This window comes from Macrobrachium rosenbergii, chromosome 28 (genome assembly GCF_040412425.1).
Source record: "Macrobrachium rosenbergii isolate ZJJX-2024 chromosome 28, ASM4041242v1, whole genome shotgun sequence".
NCBI lineage: Eukaryota > Metazoa > Arthropoda > Malacostraca > Decapoda > Palaemonidae > Macrobrachium > Macrobrachium rosenbergii.
Genome location: NC_089768.1, coordinates 28,611,669 through 28,634,431, shown reverse-complemented (window position 1 = coordinate 28,634,431; position 22,763 = coordinate 28,611,669). Strand labels below are relative to the sequence as shown.

Sequence of the window (22,763 nt, the reverse complement as noted above, 5' to 3'; positions counted from 1 at the left end):
ACTCAAATAACAGTGGCATGAGTTAAATCAAGACCATTTAGTTCAAAACTCGATTTACCTCTGCATATGACACAAATTCTAACTGTTGCCACCTTTATTACTTTTATTCCTCCTAATTGAGGATCTTTATAAGTGTGACAGTATGTTATCATTACACAGCGTGGGCCTTAGGTTCAGATTGTGTGTGAAAGTTACAAACCTGATGGTATATGCTACTATAGTCATTCTTTCTTCCTGTCCACTTCGACGTTATCAGTTCTTCCCTTCCTGTCGTGTTCCCAGCAGTCTTCTCACCTGAGAGGCCAAGCGTAGCGCTTTAGTGAAGGGGTCCAATTAGATAATGTATGGTCAGTATGTGGAGTGGTTTTTCTTCCTCTCCGTCTCTCGTGTGTGGAGAGACACACTTCATACCGTATTAATGTAATCTTTCAAATACTGTAAGAACTATTTAGAGTAAGAAAGTCGCGTTTCAAGCTAGTTCCGTATGCCAGTCCACGATTGACTCTTTCTGTCTTTAACGGAGAATAGAGTTTTCCAAAGCTCCCAATGAAGTTATATTTTTCCGTTAGAAATACTGTTTAATTGATTTGTTATCAGATCTTGTTACCGTTACAAACACGTTTCCTTTGTAACATTTTTGTTTCCAATTAAACGCTGGTACTGTTAAATTTACAAATATTACTTTTGATGATATCTGAATAATTATCCTGCCCTGTCGAACAAAATATTAACAAAAAAAAAGATATCAGCAATAGTGATGACGGCGGCAGTAATAATATTCACGATGGCGCAAATGAACCGACGGATAATGATGACTAAACAGAGCGTAAAGGGTTTTCGACGGGTATCGGTCTCTGTCGAGTCCTTGTCCCATTGATTACCATAGTCGGTGAGAGGATGTTGATTTCATTGGATTTGTGGAGTGAAGAGCCATTAGCCATCACGACAAAAGCTCCTGGAAAGCACTGTATTCACTCGTCCTCCTCCTGGAACCAGTCAATAGTCCAGATTTCTGCGATCGGGCACGTCTTGCCCGCCACTCCAGTGGATAGGAGTGTTTCTTCTTCTTCTTCTTGACATTAGGTCTTTTTTTCTTTGTTTTCCCCGACTTTTTACTGGAAGACGTTGGCAACAAAATCTACTTGGTTTACTGGTTCCTTCACGTCATTTTATTGGTGGTTTCATACTTTCATTTCGTCTCGCATACCCAACCCACTCAACATATATAGCTTGGAAAAATGTTTAATGTATTAAAGGAATAATTTTGAAAACTATTTTACATTTCAGTTCTAAACTTCACGATCTGAAAATAATGAATTAATACATTTTCCAGTGTTCAAACCATTTTAAAATGCCATGATTGATGGAATGTTTGGACAAAAAACAGAGGGTCTTCATGCTATTCGGTGTTAATCCTTTAGGCTACTGCACTCTTTAATGGCCGCGGTTTTAGTAACGAGAAGATGAAAAACCATTTCTTTGATTACAGTGAAAGAGTTTATTGAAGCAAAAAGATATTTTGTAGCGTGCAGCTTTTCTGAAAAGAAATTCTATTGTCATTCACTGTCGGAAACTTTATTTGTGGCCTTCCTTCGAACATGCGAAATAGTTTATTTGCCTTTTCTACACTCCTGGTTGCCACTCTGAAATTCTTGCAAACTGTTTTGTCTTGACTCACATTTTTACTTTCCAGATTTATTAAAAGAACTCATTTTGCATGGCCGTTGTACTGCTTTTGATAGTAGGGAATGACAATGCTATTATCATTAGGTTCAATAGACCATTGCATGCAAGCTGTACAGTCATGCGGCCTACCAATGCTTTGGGAAGAGAGAGAGAGAGAGAGAGAGGAGAGAGAGAGAGAGAGAGAGAGAGAGAGAGAGAGAGAGAGAGAGACCTTACCTTACCTTACAGACCTTACAGTTCGTTCGGGTTGCCCCAGGTCCCTCAGTGTGAGGCACCTTTGATATCTACCAGAGAATTGCTAATGCATCTTCCGGTATATTTTACATCTTCCAATCTTGGATGGCCTGAGATGCAGCTTAGAGAGAGAGAGAGAGAGAGAGAGGGAGAGATGGGGGGGAGTTGGTTGTTGGTTTGCAAACCAACTCTAAGGAGACCATAGGTTTTTTGGGTTCTAAATGATCAGCTTGCTCAAATTTGCACATAAGCATTGTGAAGTGCTGTTACCTATAGTTATTTTTATATTATTCTTGAAATGGTTGTTTTCAAGAATTAGTGAAAACTTTTAATATTACCTAAGAATAAATGTCTTATGAAAATTGACGTTCATTAGATGGAATGACATGTAGCCAGTCACCTGCTAATGAAGATCCAACTTGAGTAATGAACTTAGGTTAACACAGTTTCCTCATGTCGATCAACATTAAAAATCTCTCTGCCCTTCGGGATGACTTATCACTAGTTATGATAGTAACATCGATATCGATAGGATATTATGAAACTACTTAAATTTGGTCATTTACAACTCAAATGGTTTACATCTTAAAACTTTTTATAAGAATTCAGTGTTCAGTGCTACTAGTGATAGTAATTCCCACGATGATAATGCAGATTTTCAGTGTGATGTCGAATATTGCATGATCTGCCATTACTGCTGCATTTGATACTGGGCAATTTAGCCTGGTATTGTAAAATGAAATTATCAAATGTTTATCATATCGTCCTTTTCTACGGTTCAGCTTTGAATATCTTTAAAAGAAACTGATTTCAAGGATGTACTTAAAGTTTCTTCGATCTTTGTTTACTTCAGGAAACATAATATGCAAATCTGTCTTTTTTTCTTTAATTATCCAAACTACTGTGCATTTAAAAACAAGAAATGTGTTAATTTTATGCAGTGTCCTTTCACTGCATTTAGCTTTTTACAAAGCGTAACAATATTCTTTCATATGAAACTACAATTACTGGCAAGCCGATTTCTATTGGACGTTTTGAAATACAGTAATGTTATTGTTAATAAGAATAAAACTTTCATGTTTGTTAAAAAGTTTGCTTTTAAAAAGGTCAGGGTTGGTGATGGTGTGTGAACAAAATGATAGTCACTGTTGAGGAAGAGGTTTCATTTTGTGTATTAGTTTAACCGTTATAATAATATCACACTGTACAAGTAACCTTCTGCATCAGTTGTCCTTAGGATACGAATTAAGAGAATTGTTCTTTTTGCTTCGTGAGATCAGCAGTACGTTGTTGATAGTTCAGTGTGCTACGGTTTCCTTTTGAAACGGAAATATTTAACAAGATGATTGTTATATTTCTAAATAAAGATCCCAGTAAATGGATTAGAGGTGGGGCCATTAAGGTACACAATATACTTGGAGGAACCTGGTAATTTTTTTATATTAAATGAAAGGTGTGTGTGTGTATGTGTGTGTGTGTTTTTGTTTGTGTGTGGATTTACCCCGCCCCCTCCCTACCGAAGTGGTGGATAGGGGTCAGTGGGGTTAAAATTGAAGCTTAAAATTATTATACGTCTTGCTACAGAAGATTTGTGGCATACAATACAGACCTGCATTGTTGTATTATAAGACAACACTTTGTTATAAACAAACACAGTGGAGTTTGGCTCCTTGAATTTTATTTTATTTTTTTTTTACACATTAGTGTATAGTTACTAAGAGATGGTTGTGTGGTACTTAATATTTAATAATAAGGGAAAGAAACGTTGTAGAAGAGAATTACTATACAAAATACGCCAAATATGGAAAATTAAAATTAAAAAATCCGTCTCTTTCAGCAACGACCTTCGGAAGAAGGTCGTCAACGGCGCCAGCGCGGGAGTCATCATGTCCCACCTTCCCAAGAGGCCGCCTGTCGACATCGAGTTCGCTGACCTCTCATACTCAGTGTCAGAAGGCAGGCATAGAGGTCAGTATATGCCCTGAAATGTTAACATTAAACTAGATTATTTTAGGTGTAGACGACTCTCGATTATTGTAATTATAAAAACAAGTTCCGTTAAATTTTTTTCTTTCGTTATATCACAAAAGCAAGTTCCTCTTTTTGAATATGACATAGTCAGCTTTTAATAGCTTTTCCCTCTGTTATTTATTTTAAAAGAAATAGTTCATGTGAATATTTTATTTTAAGTGGTAATTTCTTTAAACTTCTTTTTTTTTTCTTAATAACACAGAACAGAACAGAATATAGAATATAGAATTTAGGCCTAAGGCCAAGCGCTGGGACCTATGAGGTCATTCAGCGCTGAAAGGGAAATTGACAATAAAAAGGTTTGAAAGGTGTAACAGGAGGAAAACCTCATATTTGCACTATGAATCAATTGTTAGGAGAAGGTGGAAAGTAAGATGGAAGAATGAGAATATGAACGGAGGCACAGTCAAAGGAATGAAACGGGTTGCAACTAGGGGCTGAAGGGACGCTGCGAAGAGCCTTAAGTAATGCCTACAGTGCACCGCATGAGGTGCACTGAGGCGCTACCTCGCTGCGGGGTTTCTTAATAAGCAACATGTTCTTTTGCGTAAAAAAATGCTGTAGAGTAGTTGTTTAAAAGTTATAACTTTGTACGAATATTTATGAAAGTCAGAATGTTTTAGAAACTAGAGCATCTTGTCTTTCATTTTTAATCGAAGGATTTAGGAAAAATCTGACTCTTATTCTGTCAATGTCATTGAAAAGTAAGGTAAATGCTGGGACATGTTTTTGAGTGATTTCTCCACTTCATGACTAGTAATTAAACGCCATTCTCTATCATTATTTTGACGATGAATTTTCCTAAGAACAGTTAGATATTTGATGTGATTGTTCAGTAGAATATTTGCCTAAGCTCCTGGCAAGCATCAAGCAAGCTGTGTATCGGATGAGGGGTGTTTGCAAAATCTTTAAATTTAAAGCAAGAAGAAGAGTGCCTTGCAAGTTACCTAGACCAACTTGCATCTGCATAAGCATTTGCACTCTTCGACCTCTATTATGCAGTGCAAAGGAAAACCATGACGGTGTCAGCGTTAACCTAGCCTTCCTTTCCTTGGGTGGTTATCAGCCTTCTTACCTTCAAATACTGTACTTGGCAAAAGTGGCGTTTCCTGTTTACAGAGTTGTAAACAATGATTTGGATGTGTATTGCGAATCATAACGCTCGATAGTAGGCTTTTATTTTTCCGATTAAGACTAGTGTTATTTATGAATCGTGAGGATGAAGATTTGGTCACAGAATGAAAATAAAGGAAATTGAAATAGCTTGCCTAAAATTAGTCGTATTATAATAATATATTTTTAAAATGACGTTTATAGGGACAAATATTCCGGCATCGTCAACTGCATACGCACTTTTAGTAGGAGGGTTTGAATCCTCAATTTAGTCAGTTCCATATATTATTTTCGTGAAGGCATTCATATACCCTTTTAAAAGTTTTACGTCAAATTATTTTTAGCGTAATGTGTTATCTTGCTCTTTTTTTCTCTTGCTTGCTTTCTCTCTCAAGTTCAGATGCAAGTCTTTACACGTAATGTATCACCTGAGTGTCACCGAATATCCTTTTCAGTCTCTCTGATACCCACAAATTGAAATTTATTCGGAGACACATTTATTTTCTCTCACATCTGCAACTGCATTCTTCTTGAATTTTATTGCCTTCATTCTTTTGATTTTAATTACTGTACTCGTAGCAAACAGATTTGTCAGATAGGTATACTTAGTCACGTTCCATGTGACATTTTGTGATAAATCAAGTGTCCTATACGTCTGTGAAGTTAATGTACTCATAGTGTATTACGAGTTTCAATCTTAGGATGACTGCAATGAAGGGTTTTTTTCAATTAGGGAGTTGTAATGGTGATCCATACTGATGTAATACAATATTCCCATTTGGTAATATTGGTAGTGATTATCTTTCTTTCAAATGTGACCGAAAATGCTCTTGAATGAATTCATAAAATTTTAAGCTTTTCAGCTTTATTAAAACTGTCACAAGGAAGAGCTTTTTTTAAAGGAATTTTCGAAGATAAAATAGGAACTTATTTAAATAGGAATTTTAAAAATCTTTAGTTTCAGCTGTTTTCTTTGGCTTTAATGATTTTGAGAACAGTATCATCTGGCAGTGTAGATATGAGCTGTTATTTGAGGCTTTTTGTTATAACAATATGTTTTAATCTAAAGTGTTAATTTGAATCAAGTGCAAATTTTTTATGCAGATTGAGAAAAGATGAAGGATAGATTTTGCTTCTGGAACAACATTTTGAAAAACAATGAAACATGACTTACAATATAGCTCTTTGTATTTGGAAAAATATCGAGGAACCCACTGACCGGAGATCCTGTTTTCCTCTTAAATTCATTCTATCTCCTTGCGAGACAAAGAAGTTATTGGTTAAATGAATGTGACGATCTACTTTGTGTTCTAGGTTACAAGACTATCCTGAAGGGAGTGAGCGGAAGCTTCAAGTCTGGTCGTCTAACAGCTATCATGGGACCCTCAGGAGCAGGGAAGTCAACTCTCATGAATATAACTGCGGGTTACAGGTAAGTTTGATTTTCCTTGCTCTTTCTTTGCCAACTCAAGGGATTGTATTCACATTTACGTCGGTTTCCATTCTTTGACCTTCCAAATTTGAGCAGCGTATTGTAGTCAAGAAACACGCATAGCTTTTAGCAAATTGGTAAATGACACTATGCAGCAATACTACCAGCAGTTGTCATACACCAAAAGTAAGTGTGCATAATTTTTACTTCACATAACTATATTTGAAACTGCCATATTTCTAGTTGTACAAAATTGTAACCTCACTTTGAAAGGCAATCTTTGCTAACATTTGCAATCACTATTGGTTCCCACAATCCCTCCTCCTCACACAAATAAGTTAAAGAGCTGATTTTTACTTTCCACTCTTTTGAAGGAGATAGGTTTCCTGTTCGAACTTACCCCAGCTCTTAAAGCAGATAGTCCCACGAGAACAAATTCCCTTTGCAGTATTATGCTTGGAACGCCCCAGTTTTCGTTCCCAGTGTAAAATTGCATTTGGGTACACAGCTCTGGGATAGCCATGGTAATGGAGAAAAAAAAAAAAGCATTTACAATTGAGATTATCAGTTAGTTTTTTTGGTGGGGTGGGATGATAGTTTCGGCTGATTCATCAAGTGAGAGGTTTGCATCAGAATACAGTAGTAGTATTCGCAAAGGATAACCAGAGCAAATCCTTGGGGGAAATAATGAAGTTTAAAAAATGCGGGAAAAATATTTTTTTTATTACGCCCTCGCAGCACAGCATTTTCAACTAATAGTACATAACATCAACAGAATCAGCAACGTGGTTGGAACCATTACAGTCAATGGCAGAGAAAGGAATCTGCGTAAATTCCGCAAGATGTCTTGCTACATCATGCAGGATGACCATCTCCACCCTCACCTTTCCGTCATCGAATCCATGAACGTGTCTGCCAACTTGAAACTTGGTGATCGCATGTCACGTCACCAAAAGGAGGAAGTAGTAGTAGTACTGTATTCTAGTCTGTCTTCTCTCTGTGTTAAAGCTGCATTTACAAGTCTCGAGTATGTGTCTGAAATTGTGAAAAGGTCAATGAACATAATTTTGACAATTTAACACTATGTGAACGGTGTTGATATTCAAAAGAAAGGTATGTCATTTGTTGTCAAATGAAACATAACTTATCTTGTAAAATTTGTGTTATAATGCTTTTAATTATATTAAGTATTGAATTAATTAGATTAGGTATTGAATCTTACTCGATTATGCAGCAAACTGCAAATCAATCTCACTGAATTTCTTTGTCCATGTGTGACTCAAAACTGCAATTAGTTAAAATATAACTGATAGCACAAGGTGTATTTTTTATAAGAGTGGGGTAAGCAACACTGATTGCAGTTTCCAGGGTGTTATCTAATCCAAATTCATTATTTAATAGGAAGAGTTCCACATCATGTGGTGCACTGTAGGCAATACTTAAGGTTCTTTGCAGTGTGCCTTTGGCTGGTAACTGCAACCCCTTTCGTTTCTTTTACTGTACCTCCTTTCATATTCTCTTTCTTCCATCTTACTTTCCACCCTCTCCTAACAATTGATTCACAGTGCAACTGCGAGGTTTTTGCTCCTGTTACACCTATTAACCCTTTTACTGTCAATTTCCATTTCAGCGCTGAATGACCTCATAGGTGCCAGTGCTTGGCCTTTGGCCTAAACTCAATATTCAATTCAATTCAATAGGAAGAGAATGAGAATTAATAGGGTACACATTATTTTGAGTAGCTTTGCTGTAATATCTGCAATGGTAATTTTGCTGTTTAATGGTGATAATTACATTGTCATTTTAACTATATATGTAAAGTATTCAAAAGCTTTTATTCTTTATCATCAAAGAACTTTTTAATATAAATGTGACAGGGACAGAGCTAAATATTATTATTATTATGGGGCAAGCTGCGACCTTAGTTTGAAAGGCAGAATGCTTCAAGCCCACTGGCCCCAAAAGAGAAAGCAGTTCAATAAAGAAAAAGAAATAAAGAATAGTTATAAGAGAATTGACAGAGAAACAAATAAGGTAAATAAAAATACGATCAATAAATAAAATGTAAAGTGAGTCTATCTCCCTGCTTAGGAAAGGGCATTTGCAGCAACTTTGGTCACAGGAAAAATAAAACTTCTAAAAACTGTGTGCAGCATTGATTCTCAAAAAAAAAGTACATTTAGACCTGGAATAAACAGTATATAATATCTAGATATATGTGGTGCATTATATAACATGACAAGATCTCAGTGCAAAGGGTACTCAGAATTGTGACAAATTTATACAGCATGCACAGTTAGCTTATTGAAGGAGTGTTTCAGATTTAATACAAAGTTATGGGATAGGAGATTTAGTGGAATTCAAGTTTTTGTTCTATTTAAGATGCAAGTCTGCTGCAGACAACCAAACTATGGAACAGCATTCAAAACACACTAGAATGAAGAGTTAAAATTTTTCATCCGGATAGACAGGTTCCCAAAGTTCTTTTAAAGACTTTCTGAGTATGCTGCTTTTTGTGTAGTTAAAGAAGATATAGACCAGAAACATAAAGAAATAAATTTATCATGAATGTATCTTAGAATTTTAAGAGGTACATGGAGTTAAAGACATGCTTTCCATGAGATTATCAAGGGGAAGGGGATGGGACCTCCAGTGTCCCAGACCTACAACAATTTTTTAATTTTGTTAGGATTTATAATAACTTCCTTCCCCTTAGTTCTACCATGCACTAACATTAGCTAAGGCTCGATTAAGAGGTTCAACAACTACAGGTCTATACTATGGAGATGGGGTAGATAAAAGGTCTGCATATAGTAGCGACTTGTTTTCAAGGGCAAACCTCATCTTGCACATATAATAGGCCACAAACACTATCCAGAGGAACACCAGGGATTACTTTCGTGTAGTCACTGATGTCCATCAGCAGCTACTCTCAGTTAAAAATTAAAAATAGTACGTACTAAGAAACAGTCCAACAACTCCCATATTATTAAGTTTGAATACAAACAGTATATTGAATTCGATTACATTTTTTTCTTTTGGAATAGATTTATTCTTTACATGATATATGCACTTCAGAATATGAGTTACAATGTAAGTTTATTTCCATTCGAGTAGCACTGAATGACCTCATAGGTCTCAGTGCTTGGCCTTTGGACTAAATTTTATATTCCAATCCAGTATACTGTACTAAGGGTTATACCCAAAATGGTAATTTAAAGCAGGCAATATGATGGAAGAATCATTTCTTGTATATAAATAATAACATGCATTGGTTATTCATTGTATTTTTATTCCATCATTGTCACTCCTGTTACTGGTACTCCAACTAAATTTCATTGTTGTTAGAAAGCTGTCAAAATTGTTGTAGCTGCATGTAAGGTGAAAGGTTAAATGCTCAAAAAAGTTTTTATGCCATTACAGGCCAGGTCTGGATGCTGCTTAATATTTTTGACTGATTTGCTAAGTATTATCATACAGCACAGATATTGGGCAAGTTGTTAGATTACAAAAGTTTTGCCATATGTTGCTCCTTTCCTGCTCCTCTCCAAGACATAAGATTATATAAATTTCAAGAAGTAAGAGTTAGTGACTGTTTAGTTACCAGTGTATCTTTTTATGGTACCATGTTTTGATAGGTTACTGTATCATATTACAACATATTAGTGCTATTTTTTCTTTTACAGATTAATGAAATTTTGGAGACATTGAGCTTAACTGAATGTAGAGATACTCGAGCATTGAACCTCTCAGGTGGCCAGCGCAAGAGGCTCTCCATTGCCTTGGAATTAGTTAATAACCCACCTCTTATGTTTTTCGACGAGCCAACTAGGTAATACGTGCCCCATTGTCATATTCTCTTAAGTATATTCTGTCACTGGGGTAGAAGTTATAAAGTACAGTCATTTGATATAAAGTATATACATTACTGGAAAACTTGTACTTACATTATAATTTGCATTGAAACTTGAACAAATTTTCCTATAAAAAGCTTAAGTTCTCCATGTTGTTCATTTTATGACTTGTACAGTAAACGTGATACAAATTGTCAGTTACGAAAATCATAGCTTACAGAAATGAGATATATAGTATTAAATAATGAACAATTACCTTTCAAGATTTTATTAATCCATTTGAAAGCCAGATGCCTTGTACTGTTATCTGTACTTTAAAGCTTATTATCTTCCACAGTGGTCTTGATAGTAGTAGTAGCTTCCAGTGCATCAACTTACTCAAGACTTTAGCCCAGGGTGGACGCACTATCATATGCACTATACATCAACCATCAGCCAAACTATTTGAAAAATTCGACTACCTTTATGCATTGTCAGAGGGACAGTGCATTTACAGAGGAGCAATCCATGGTCTGGTACCATTCCTTGCAGCAATGTCATTGGAATGCCCTTCATACCATAATCCAGCTGATTTCAGTAAGCAATTTTTATAAAAGCCTTTGAATTCATAATTTTAATATTTTTGGGATAATCTTATTGGATTCAGAACGTACTTTACCGTTGGAATAAGTACAGTATGCTGCCCTAAAATGGAAAACTGCAGTATCCGCAAAATTTTCGAAATTGAGATATACCACCTGTTGGGCTTGTGAAGCACTAATACACAAGTTACTGCAGTTTCAGAATGATTCTTCAGTGCTTTCAACAAGTATTTAGGGGGTCCCATTTGCAGTATCTGCAAAATCAGTAGTAAGACAAGGGAGTATCTACTGTTTTTCTTGGTATTTTTGCAGATACTGCAGTCTTACATTTTAGGGCAGTATATTGGTATGTCATGGTAGCAAAAACCATCATTTTTTATCAGATTTTTTGTTTGAACTCTGAAATTCTTAATGCCTTTTGAAATCCCTATACAGTACTTATGAGCAATTTGCGCGATGCCCAGTAAAAGCAAGATACATTCAAAAGAGATCATTTAAGTTTACAATAGCCTAAAACCTGCAAGTTGTAGAGTTGTGTTAGTTATGTTAAAAGCAAACACTTTCAATTTAAAATGTGCAAATGTATTCTAATTTCCTGATGTCACAGTTAATTCTAAATACTGTTTTCTTTACAACAGTGATGGAAGTTGCCAGTGGAGAGTATGGGGAGTTCACTCACAAACTCACAACAGCAGTAAGGTGTGGGAAGTGTGACAACTTAGGCCCTGACAACCACCTGGCTGTTGTTGCAAAGCAACACACCATAGGTATTTGTTACAAATACAATGGTTTCATTCCCAGTTTTTTTGTGAAAAGTTAATGGAAATTACTGTAGAAATTATATGTTCTGATAGCATTTATTGCAAAACATCATGTGACATATATAAACTTCTATTTCAGCAAATGAGGATCACAGAGAATCTGGAGGAGGTGGTGGTGGCGGCGGAGGTGGTGGTGGTGGTGGTGATGCACGAGTCAATATGACTCCTGCTACGAGGCATTATTTATTGGTTTCGGAAGATGAGAGTATTGATGATATTCCTAACTCTTTCCCAACATCAGGCTGGAAGCAGTTCGTCATTTTGTTCAAGCGCACCTTTCTTTCAATCATCAGGGATGGGGTAAGAGTGAATTTTTATGTCATCTGTAGGGGTGATGTTAAGACTGAAGTAGTTTCATTATGTGCCATAAAACAGTTGCTTCAAAAATTGTAACTACAGTACATGAGTTCAAGGTACTGTACCTGGCAGGATTTAACAAGATTAACAAAATCATGACAGTAACTTCTTTTTCTCCACAGATGCTGACAAAAATGCGTATCTGCTCACACACACTGATAGGTCTTCTCATAGGCCTTTTGTATTACAACATTGGCAATGAGGCAAGCAAAGTTTTTAACAACTCAGGGTGCTTATTCTTCTGTATGCTCTTTCTTATGTTTACTGCCATGATGCCTACTATTCTCACATGTAAGTACTAAAGTGACACTTAGTAAAACATGTAAATAATAATGTTATACATTATTTGCTAAAACATGTATGTAAATAATAATGTTATATATTATTTGCTATACAATACTTTAAAAATTGGAAAAGGATTGTGCAATAGAGTCTCTCAGTAACAGACATGGGGGTTTGTTGTATCTGTTTATGGTGTACAGTATGTCGAGTATCAGTTATTAGGGGTCCTAGCATTTTCTTATCCCACAATTTTACACCAGTGTTAGATTGTGCTTTCTCAGACCTCTCACGTCACCCCATCCGTTGTTATTAAGCAGCCACAGAGACACAACACGGTTGTGTTACGTCTCAGATTTACACCAACCAATTATTTTCTTGTTTACAAAGTCTTGACACACGCTTGAATTTCATGAAAAAAATATCATCTCTCTCAACTTCTCTTCTATACAGTATACATCCACAACACCCTCCACATTGCCTCTAACAATTCTGTCATTAAATTTTACTAGGTCCACATGTGCACATTTGGCTTTTTAACTTTACTTCAAAATTACTTGCATGACTGTGACATGATGAAGACTTGGTCTACACTCTTCTCCTTGTCTAAACCCACAATAATCTTCACCCATCACTCTTTGTCACCAAAATATAATGTCATGAAGAATGATTTATCTGAATAGCTGAAAAGACATTCATTAGAATAACTGGTGGTAACTGACAGAACAAGGTATCAAATTTAATTTTCTGTTTCCTTTGGTGAGTTTACTTTCTCAATTAAAATTATACCATATACTTTCCCAGGTATGCTGAGTATCACTTCGCCCTTATTCAAGTAAAAAGTTTTCCTCACAATTTTTGTTTTCCAAGTTATATTTACAGTATGCTAATTTTGCTTGAAACCCATTCATTTTTAAGAATCAGTATTTTACCTCTCAGCTGCCCACATGATTTTTCCTTTCTTACTCAGTGCCTCAAAGCCAAGTTTCTTATATTCGCTACCATATCAATGCAAATCGAAAAAGATGCAGTAACAGACCTGATTTTTTGTAACTGTTGAAAGTTTATGGAGCTGAAAACCCCAAGCCCCAGCTATCCGATAACTCACACCATATAGGGCAGAGAAAATGTTATAATTTTCCCCATACAGTATTCCACATGCATGAGGACATGGTTACCTTAGGCTTTATGTGAAAAGGCTATCTGCCTTGTAGGGATTGCTTACTCCCACCAAGGCTTTCACAGCCCTTCACTTTTTGTAGCTGAATAGTTAAAATGTCTTCTTTACCCACGAGAAGAGTTGGGTTCAATTTCTGACTGAGAAGAATTGGAATTGGGCACAGTCCTTGAAAACCCATCGTTCCTTTGTTGACCTAAGCATTGAAAACCCATGAAGACCCATTGTTCCTTTGTTTACTTAAGTATTATATTGTTTATCTGGTTGTTCAAAGACTTAACTGGATTACAACCAGGATAGAGATGGCTATGTGGCTAGCAGCCTCATTCTGAAAGTCAGGAGGGTAACACATCCTGCAGCCACCCAGATAAGGTGAGATGGTTTATGATGAAAAAATACATATTGTAGAAGTATGATGAAGTGTTCAGTACCAAAGTCCCCAGAGTCAGGGGGTGAAAAGAGGTGTCCAGAGAGGGGCATACTGGACATTATAGGCTGTGTGCACATAAGCAGTACTGTTCACTGGAACCAAAGAATATGGTATTCTTTTATCTTTGTTTATTCAAGTTATTCTTTCTCTACCACACACACTTGGCTCTATTTTTCGAAACCTTGCTTTTAGTTTTTCATATAAAAGTTGTTACAATTTGGAGGACAATTTAATTTCTTGCTCATGCACACTACTATATCATCCCTTCCAGCTTACCTCACTCATGCACAGTCAAATAGCACTCACTCCAGACTATCTTATCGAAGTGAGTTTATTAAGCATTTTAGCTTACATAATTGTCTTCATGAAGACTGTTACACTCACTGTATAATCTGTTGCTGATCACATCAGACTTACATCCAATAGACGTTTTTAAGCATTAATTTTGGGGTAAGGTTGGTGGCCTCTTGTACATAAAGGAGAGTGCCTATTATCTACAGAAACCTGATAAATAGTGTTCTATTATTGAAAGATTCTACAGCCTTGCAGACCTGTTTAATGTTAACCCATAATTACCTTCAACATTGTGTTGCTTTAATTAACATGCTTGACATGTATATGAATTTTTAAACTGTGTTCTCTTTTTCAGTCCCTTTGGAGATGAATGTATTTATCCGTGAACATCTTAACTACTGGTACTCCTTGAAGTCATATTACTTGGCTAAGACTATGGCTGATATGCCTTTTCAGGTAAAATAACTGTATATGAAAGTTCTCATTTTTTTAAACTCTCCTATTGCTATACAGTACCTACATATTTCACAAAAAAATCAAAATAGCCCAGATCACTCGGTACAATACAGTTATTTGGTACTACAGTTTAGCAGTTATTTTTAGCTAATTTCTTGTTCAGTGTATTCCTTGATCAAAGTTTATTTTACAGGTTATCTACCCTCTCTTGTATGTGCTGCTGGTATACTTCCTGACAGATCAGCCTCTTGAAGCCCACAGATTCTTCATGTTCACCACTATGTGTATCATGACATCACTAGTAGCACAAAGTCTTGGCTTGGCAATAGGTGCCTGCTTAAATATACAGGTGGGTTACAGATACAGCTGAAATTAAGTTTTAACAAATTAGTACGGTACTCAATACTCTTAGCAAACAAACTAGTAGAGTACTCAGTATTCTCAGAAAGTCTTAAAGTACAACGTGTTCTTAGTAAATAAATGTCTTGAATAAACTTTTCTGGAGGGATGATGTCTTGACTAATGTACATTTTTACTTGTTGGTAAAGAAAAAAAAATATTCACTAAGATTGTGAGATGTTTTAAAATCATTGATAATAGTAGAAACTTTGTCATTTTCACCGTTTCCAATTTAAATTAAAAAATTAAATCTGAAATTTTTTAAACACTCTTATGAAGTTCTGTGCCATTGCCTTGTATTCAAAAGGAGTAGGCGCACCTAAATTTTAATAGATGATTTTTACATTTTTAGTGTACATTTCAGCAAACTTTTAATATTTCTGAAGGCTTTTCACATTTGATTTTCATCTGCCAATTTTGAGCATTCTTTTTTTATTGATTGATTGATTATTGGCAGATTATCTTAATGGTTTAATTTTTTCCTGTCTCCCATCCACAAACTCTTGACATTTTCTTTATAAAATGTTTCATGGTTTCACATCAGTTATATTTGGGGATTTTTGAATTTCATTTGACTCATTCATTCTTGGCAGTTAGCTGCAAGCTTTATTTCACTGTTGAGATGATTTCATGAGAATCATCAAGGTTCTCCTGTTGTGGGTCCCTCTTCAGACCATGAACAAGCCCATTTGTTGGCCTAACCATTCGGCAAGATGTTGTAGGTGTGCATTTGAACTTTGCTCTATGTAGCATCAGATGCTTTGTAGTTGAGAAGCTGCCCTGATTCCTCCAGCTGTAGATGTCTAACACTTCCTTTGTGATCTCTTTTGATGGCTGATCAGTTGAGCCTGCTGCTGGGAGTTTCATGTTGCCCAGATCTCACTGTACTTTGTTACTACAGTGACTTGGCGGTAAACCCTCATAGTGTGAGTGCCAGGTTTAAGATTAGGCCCAGAAGTGAATTTGCTTGCACTTTGGCTTCCTCAAGCCCCTGTTAGTCCTCTTTGGATTTCTTATCAAGAATTCATGGTCAATATCACTATCATTGTCTCCAGAATGGTTAGGGAATAATTGGCTGTATGTGAAGAACTTACGTTACTTTTGTGATCAGTTGTTTTAAGGTCTTGTTCTTAACTGCAGGTGCCATCTGCAGTCATGATGGTCTTATTTTCACCTTAGAATGCCTAAGAACTCCTTTCATCAGACTCATTGCTATGTCATTGAAAGACCATTTTTAATGTCATCACCATTCCTGATAGTGCTTGTTATAGGGTTCATAGTCAAATGTAAATGATCAATCTCATGACTCGAAGGTCTCTAGGGAAGAGATAGTGGTTGAAAGGATGAGATCCCTACTGTTGTATGAAGCCACAGATCTTCCCCACTTGACAGTGGAGTGTTAAATGGGCAAGATTTGTGGCTTCATACAACAACAATGGGATTCTTGTCACCTCCCTTCAAGTTATGAGATTGGCACTTTTTTTCAATTCTGAATCCTCAAGCATAAAGGAAAAGTACTTTCTTTGAAATTTTTCATGCTTAAATGAAGAGATACCCTACAGGATTTGGATTTGGAGTGGGGGTTAAAATTCATTTTAACCATGGTCAAAATCCACTTGTGTTATTTATATTATGCATACATGAAAGGAAAAAAAATTCATTTTCCATACTGGAAAATTTTATTGCTGAAAGATTTAAGAAAAGAAATACTGTGTGCCCCACGTGGGATAACTATACAAACTGCGTTGTAGTGCCCCACGTGGGATAACTATACAAACTGCGTTGTAGTGTAGTATTTACAGGTCTAGTAGAAAACTCAGCAGTGAAGGAAGGCAGGTGGCACGCTGGAGTTGCCCTAACTGCACCCCAACTCCTCAAAAATGTTGCTGCAGCAGAAGATTTGGTGGAGGCATATGCAGGCAAGATTATTATTAAAGAGAAACTGGCTGTCTATATCTTGAGAAGGGAAGACAGTAACCAACCAGTCAGAGGTATAGGGTCTATTCAAGCTTGATTCTAAACATGCAGATTTCCTGGCATGGGCATACTGCAGAGGCCATTATTTTTGTCCTTTGCTGAAGTGGATTTGTTGCTCTTGATTATCTTGGAAGTCTTGTAGGGCAGCGATTGTCACTGAAATGGACCTGCGCTTTCATCAGGTGCAATCACAGTCTGCAATCAGCAATACTGGTTAGGTCAAGATATTTATAGACAAGTAGCATCCACATTATGCTTGGTCTTGTATGTGTAATTAATCTGTAGCCTGCAATCAATGCAATACCAAATAGTCACTCATTACCCTCCTCTGCTTCACCCATGCACATATCAAGCCTTGTGCAAATTAACTGCGAAGAAAAAATGATCTAAGCATACTCAATTATGAGATTTTTTATACACATCACTCAATTTTTGACATATAATTTATAATGAGAAATTTTCGAATATTACCATTTTGCTTCTTCCTTGGAGGTGACAAAAGGTCTACAATTTGTTCCCCAAGAACATCAGTTAATGTTGTGTCCCAGGATGATAAGCCATTCGGTCTTCAGGGAGGAAGGGATGGGATTCTTGACTCTCTCTTCATTCCACAGAATGACCAAGCCTGAAATAAATAAATAAATAAAAAAAAAATTACAATTACTACAACAAACTCTCTGGAATGTTAATGCATATTATCAACTTCACAAAATTATTTTCACCCACATCCAAGAGCAGTCTCTTGGATGTGTTATGTTCCATAACATTACAGTATTTGCATTTAAATATGATACAGAAAAACAACCAAAACAAGATCCTCAATCAGGCTAAAAAGTAACAAAACAAGATCCTCAATCAGGCAAGGGGGTAAAGTGGGACAAATACACTTTTAAGTGGTTTCCAGTTTAAAGTGCTTATAGTGCTCATCCCATTTAAGTTGTAATGTTGCAACTTTCATCTATCAGCCAAGCTCATTCTTGTTTCACATCTGGTAGTATGACCACTAATGAAGGGATCATTCAAGCTCACTGTTGTTCATACCTGCTGGTATGACCATTAGTGAAGAACTAGACTTCATCCATTAATGACAACAAAATTCTAAGAATATTGAATTCACTCGGAATATTCGAGTATATATAGGTTACATCTCATATGGACATTCGTGTTAAGCCCCATGACTGTAAACTGGTAGCTGATGCTTATAACATACATCACCAGAGAAGTTAGCATACAGAAGTTTTGTATATGATCACTATTATAATGTATTACAGAAGTATTGTATATGATCACTATTATAATGTATTAGTTACAAAAATGAAATTTGTATTGTTGAAGCATCAGGATTCATGAACATCAAGAAACTAAACTTGAAACATTTCTTACATTTTTTGCAAGCCGTCGTCGTTCCTGTGCTTCTCCATGCCCCCCCTTGATTTATGTATGACTTTTCCTACAAATGCAGTAGCTTAGGATACTACTAATGCTGTTCATATTGCTTAACCATTTTTTATTTCAGTCCTCTATGAGACATAACGATCTCAACTGCATATAGAAAAAATTTAATCTCATAGCAGCAACTGTAAAGCATTTGCACTACAGAACCACCATGGATTACACTTGACAACAATGTACTTTCTTTAGTTATGCAACCTGCTGACCTTACTACCTTAATCTGTGTATTAAAGACAATTTCAAATATATATATATTTTTTTACAGGGTGCAGTGTTCTTGGGACCTATCACGTCCATACCAGTCCTACTTTTCTCCGGATTCTTTGTAAACTTTTCCACCATTCCTATATACTTAAGATGGATAACTTACATATCCTATGTAAGGTGAGTAAAGACTTGATATTACAGTACTGTACTTGTAGATTTACAAATTTCTTGAATTTAATATATATTGCACATTTTGATGAAGACTGCCCTGTGTACCTATAGAAAATTCCTTTCTGCAGCAACTTCATGTATCGAGTAAATTATCAAAACTTGTTCCTAGCCCAAATTGCATACTATTCCAGAAAAAGAAAAAAGTTTACCTTGTGTCCCTAGCCTGAGTTGCATTATATTCCAGGAAAAAAAAAAGGCTTATTTTAAATTAAGAGCAAGTTTGTTCAATGCTCCTTATAAACCCCTAATGTATATGAGGGGTTACAAGTACTTCTGCCTAAAACCTGGGAAAGGCCTACATGTAGTGTATGAATCGCTCTATCCCTATGACCTGTCCCTTGTGACTGACTGTATGTGACCTCAAAGCTATGGCAGACAGCACACTCATGCACTTGCTTAGCAGGAAAAGTTAAAAGTAAAATGCTTACAAAGCTTCTGTTATCCAGTCCCCAAGAGAGATCCTCCCTCACTTTACTGTTCAACAGAATGGGGAGTGCTAGAGGACAGACAGTGAATGAATGGCAAGTGTTGCTCTGAAGCAAATGCGGGGGCATAACCCCAAAGGGTTAAGAGCATCTCCATAGATGACAGGTAACTGAGAAGAATTGCCAAATTCTAGAGAGGTGTTCCTGTTGGGACAGGAAGGGACAGGAACTATGGTATGTTGACTGAGATGGACTCATCAATGTCATAATTAATATGCCAGATGTTTTGTCTGCTGTTTGAGCAGGAGAATGGATTTCTCCCAGTTTATCACAATCTCCAGGTTGCAACAAAGGAGTGAATCCTGAACCTGGAGCAACTTTGTCTGAGACCAGATTGCAACAAAGAGAAGTGAATCCTGAACCTGGAGCAATTTTGACTGAGAATGCCAGAATCAAGATCACTAAGGTAACATAAAAACTGGATTCTGAATGAAAAGGTCCCTACAATAACACTAGCATGAACATTTGTGAGAATTCTTGTGGAGCAGTCAATAGTCAGAACAAAGTGCTTTGAACTGATAAGACTGTCCAGTCACAGGGTTTTGGCAATCCTGGATGTGCAAATTGGAAATATTGGTCTGTGAGAAAAGGGAGGGTGTTTGTCCTTGTAGGAAGTCTGTAACAGTCCTGAAGGACACATCATACTCAAGGCTCTGGTTTCTGTTGCTGCTACATCATCCAGTGGCATGGCAGTTAGGGGATATCCCCTACTTGCATGAGAGGAAGATTGTTGACTTTAGTGAAGTACTGAAAGGACTGGGAAAAGAATGCTGGGGACCTGATTCAGCCTTGGAAATAGTCTAGCCTTCCAAACGCCTGATAGCTCTATTATATTGCCCAAGGCTTGGTTGCTAATGGAGTTCTGAACAAAAGTTCACTGCCAGCTTGACCTTCCAGAAGTCAAGAGAACTTCTCAAAAAGAGGACATGAACACTGTCAAGCCTAACAAGGCCAGGTTAGCCCACAGGTTTGCAAACTGATAGAGGATGGTCAACGTCTTATCCAGATACCACTAATCTAAGGACCTTTGCCTTCTCTCCTCCAGCAAGCCTATGCAAAAGGCAAAATCCTCTTGTGTTAGGTCCAACTAGCTGGAGTGAAGCTATGGCAACCAGTTTCATGAAAGCTGAAAGAGATCTCTTCTGCACAAATCTGTTCTAAGCCATGGCTCCTACTTCAGAAGAGGAGAATGAGAGCTGATCCTTTTATTAGAGTGAAAACTCTCCAAATTACCCACCATGCTCAAAGGATCATGAATTTGTCCAGCAAGGCCTAAACTTCGAGTCATGGGTCTAATGAGCTTAAAAGCTGTGAACAATCCTCATCACCATTGTTCCAAATATGGAAACCCAAACAAGCCAGGCTGGTCCCACTCTTAGATCCAGGTGAACAGGAGCCAATGCTGAGCAGCAATAAGCATTGTAAAGGCTGAGTCTAGCCCTGGGATATGCACGAGATTTGCTTGCAATTGTCAGGAGATTAATAGAGTACATCCCAGAACATATCGAGGCAACACCAATAGAGATGAACACAAGAAGAGCTAAAGTCTGTCTGCTACTGAAATGGATGTGCAGGAGGCTTGGGTCACTCATCCAATATTAAGCACAAGCAAACTCATGCTCTTCTTCACTCACTCTACCTCTGGTGCTGATGAGTGCCTATAGGCTAGCACCTGGGCTTCCTGTCAGTCCCACAAAAAAAGTAGTGGCCTCTTTTTTTTTTTTTGATCTTGGAGGATTTCTCCCATTTTCACCAAGGACAAAGAAGAACCATCAAGACTGATGTAGGGAGAGAACTTGGATCAAAGCCAAATCCAGGAAGGAAATAAAGAGAAGGCTCCCCTGGAATACCACAGAAGGCTGTAGTGCTTCCAACAGCTCCTTCATTTCTTGGGGATGTCTCAAGCATTGACATACCAGGCAAAGGAGCAGTTGGGATAGCAGCAACTGCACCCACCAAGCGGTGTCATCTGATCACTTGACTGGGCCATGCACACCCTCCAAGCAAGGGAAGAACAGGCAGACCCTGTCCCAAAATAAGCCACAAGCATCAAGGCAAGCATGTAAGGTGAGAACACCTCTACAAAACCATCTGTAACTTTTCTCCTTTACTTGTACTCCTCCACTGGGCTGGCTACCAAAAATCACACTACAGAGTTCAGTGACTCTTATTCAAAAGAATGAGTTTTCAGAGTAGATGGCGACAAAAATCTAATACACACTTGTTTGTGTCTATGATATTTACAATAAATGTACTTCCTGAAAGAATTAAGACACCAGCAGTTTTTCTAGTCAAAAAAAGGATAACAAACTAGCCAGTCTCTCAATTACACAGACCAAAACTAAAAAAAAAAGCTGTGAAAGGCTCCAATACCAGCAATGAAGAGAGTTCCAGAACCTCTGCACAAAGAGATTGAAGAAAAAATTGCTGCTATAAACAGAGTGAGTCACAAGCCTGCCACTAGTTAAATTAACCTGTTACCAAGGTTCAGTAACAGGAGCTTCACAATATGAAAGATGAAGGCTTGTATTTTCTCATAGGAACACAATATTCTGAACACTACCCTTACATCAAAAACCCTCATAATTACAAGAATAAGGGTTTAAAGAAGTAACAACAACTTGTTTACAGAAAATAACTTGCCTTTTGATCATGCCTTAAAAATGTGATTTCTTTTTTCAGTTGAGGAGCTGGTGTTCATCTCTTCTCAAAAAGCTTCATTTACTGATAAATGTTGCCAGTAAATAGCTTCAGTACCTTTTGAACGTACCCCCTCAAAAAATACTGCTGCTTTTTTCAGTTGTGGAGGAGCTGGCGTACTTCTCTTCTCAGAAATGTAGCTTTGGACACTCACTTGCTGTCAAGAAAAAAAAAAAAAATTAAAGTTTGAAATTGTTTGTTACAATAGTGTAACTACACTACGTACTGCTTTACTCTTTATATTATTGAAGCCAGTCCAAAATTGTCAGAAAAAAAAAAAAAAAAAAAAATGGCGCTATTTCATGAAATAAATTTTCCTCAATTATTGGACATTTATTTAGGGAATAATTTATAACAGAAAAAAATAAAAAATCCATTTGCTGACTGTATGCTATCCTCCATGATTCATTTCTCATTTGGTTACTTTATAAGTTCTGAATAATTCAGGGAATTGCTTAATATTAGCTTTAATTGGGATTTCCATTTTTATGCTACCTTCTCAATTTTTAACAATGCTGTTTCAGTCACAGAAAATTACAGTTCTTTGAGAATTCTCAAATTTTAATA

General features: G+C 36.8%; 1 protein-coding gene and 2 long non-coding RNA genes across 17 annotated transcripts in view; 1 reads left to right on the top strand and 2 right to left on the bottom strand.

Moving 5' to 3' along the window:
* LOC136854163 (ATP-binding cassette sub-family G member 1-like) overlaps positions 1-22,763 on the top strand; it is a 203,474-nt gene that overhangs the window by 175,695 nt on the left and 5,016 nt on the right. For all 15 annotated transcript variants that reach the window (XM_067130426.1, XM_067130428.1, XM_067130427.1 and 12 more), the window contains 11 exons: positions 3,758-3,888; positions 6,379-6,496; positions 7,272-7,461; positions 10,183-10,328; positions 10,688-10,926; positions 11,570-11,698; positions 11,832-12,052; positions 12,232-12,400; positions 14,645-14,745; positions 14,939-15,094; positions 18,839-18,957. In XM_067130426.1, the coding sequence (XP_066986527.1) occupies positions 3,758-3,888; positions 6,379-6,496; positions 7,272-7,461; positions 10,183-10,328; positions 10,688-10,926; positions 11,570-11,698; positions 11,832-12,052; positions 12,232-12,400; positions 14,645-14,745; positions 14,939-15,094; positions 18,839-18,957 (1,719 nt within the window). The remainder of the gene's footprint in view (positions 1-3,757; positions 3,889-6,378; positions 6,497-7,271; positions 7,462-10,182; positions 10,329-10,687; positions 10,927-11,569; positions 11,699-11,831; positions 12,053-12,231; positions 12,401-14,644; positions 14,746-14,938; positions 15,095-18,838; positions 18,958-22,763) is intronic.
* Positions 17,244-17,946, bottom strand: LOC136854165 (uncharacterized). The gene is made up of 2 exons (XR_010857655.1): positions 17,593-17,946; positions 17,244-17,316 (listed from the first exon to the last, which is right to left on the bottom strand). It is a non-coding gene; the product is annotated as an uncharacterized lncRNA (long non-coding RNA).
* Positions 22,143-22,763, bottom strand: part of LOC136854166 (uncharacterized) — a 752,981-nt gene continuing 752,360 nt past the window's right edge. Inside the window, exon 4 of the long non-coding RNA XR_010857656.1 lies at positions 22,143-22,353. This is a non-coding gene — a long non-coding RNA (uncharacterized lncRNA). The remainder of the gene's footprint in view (positions 22,354-22,763) is intronic.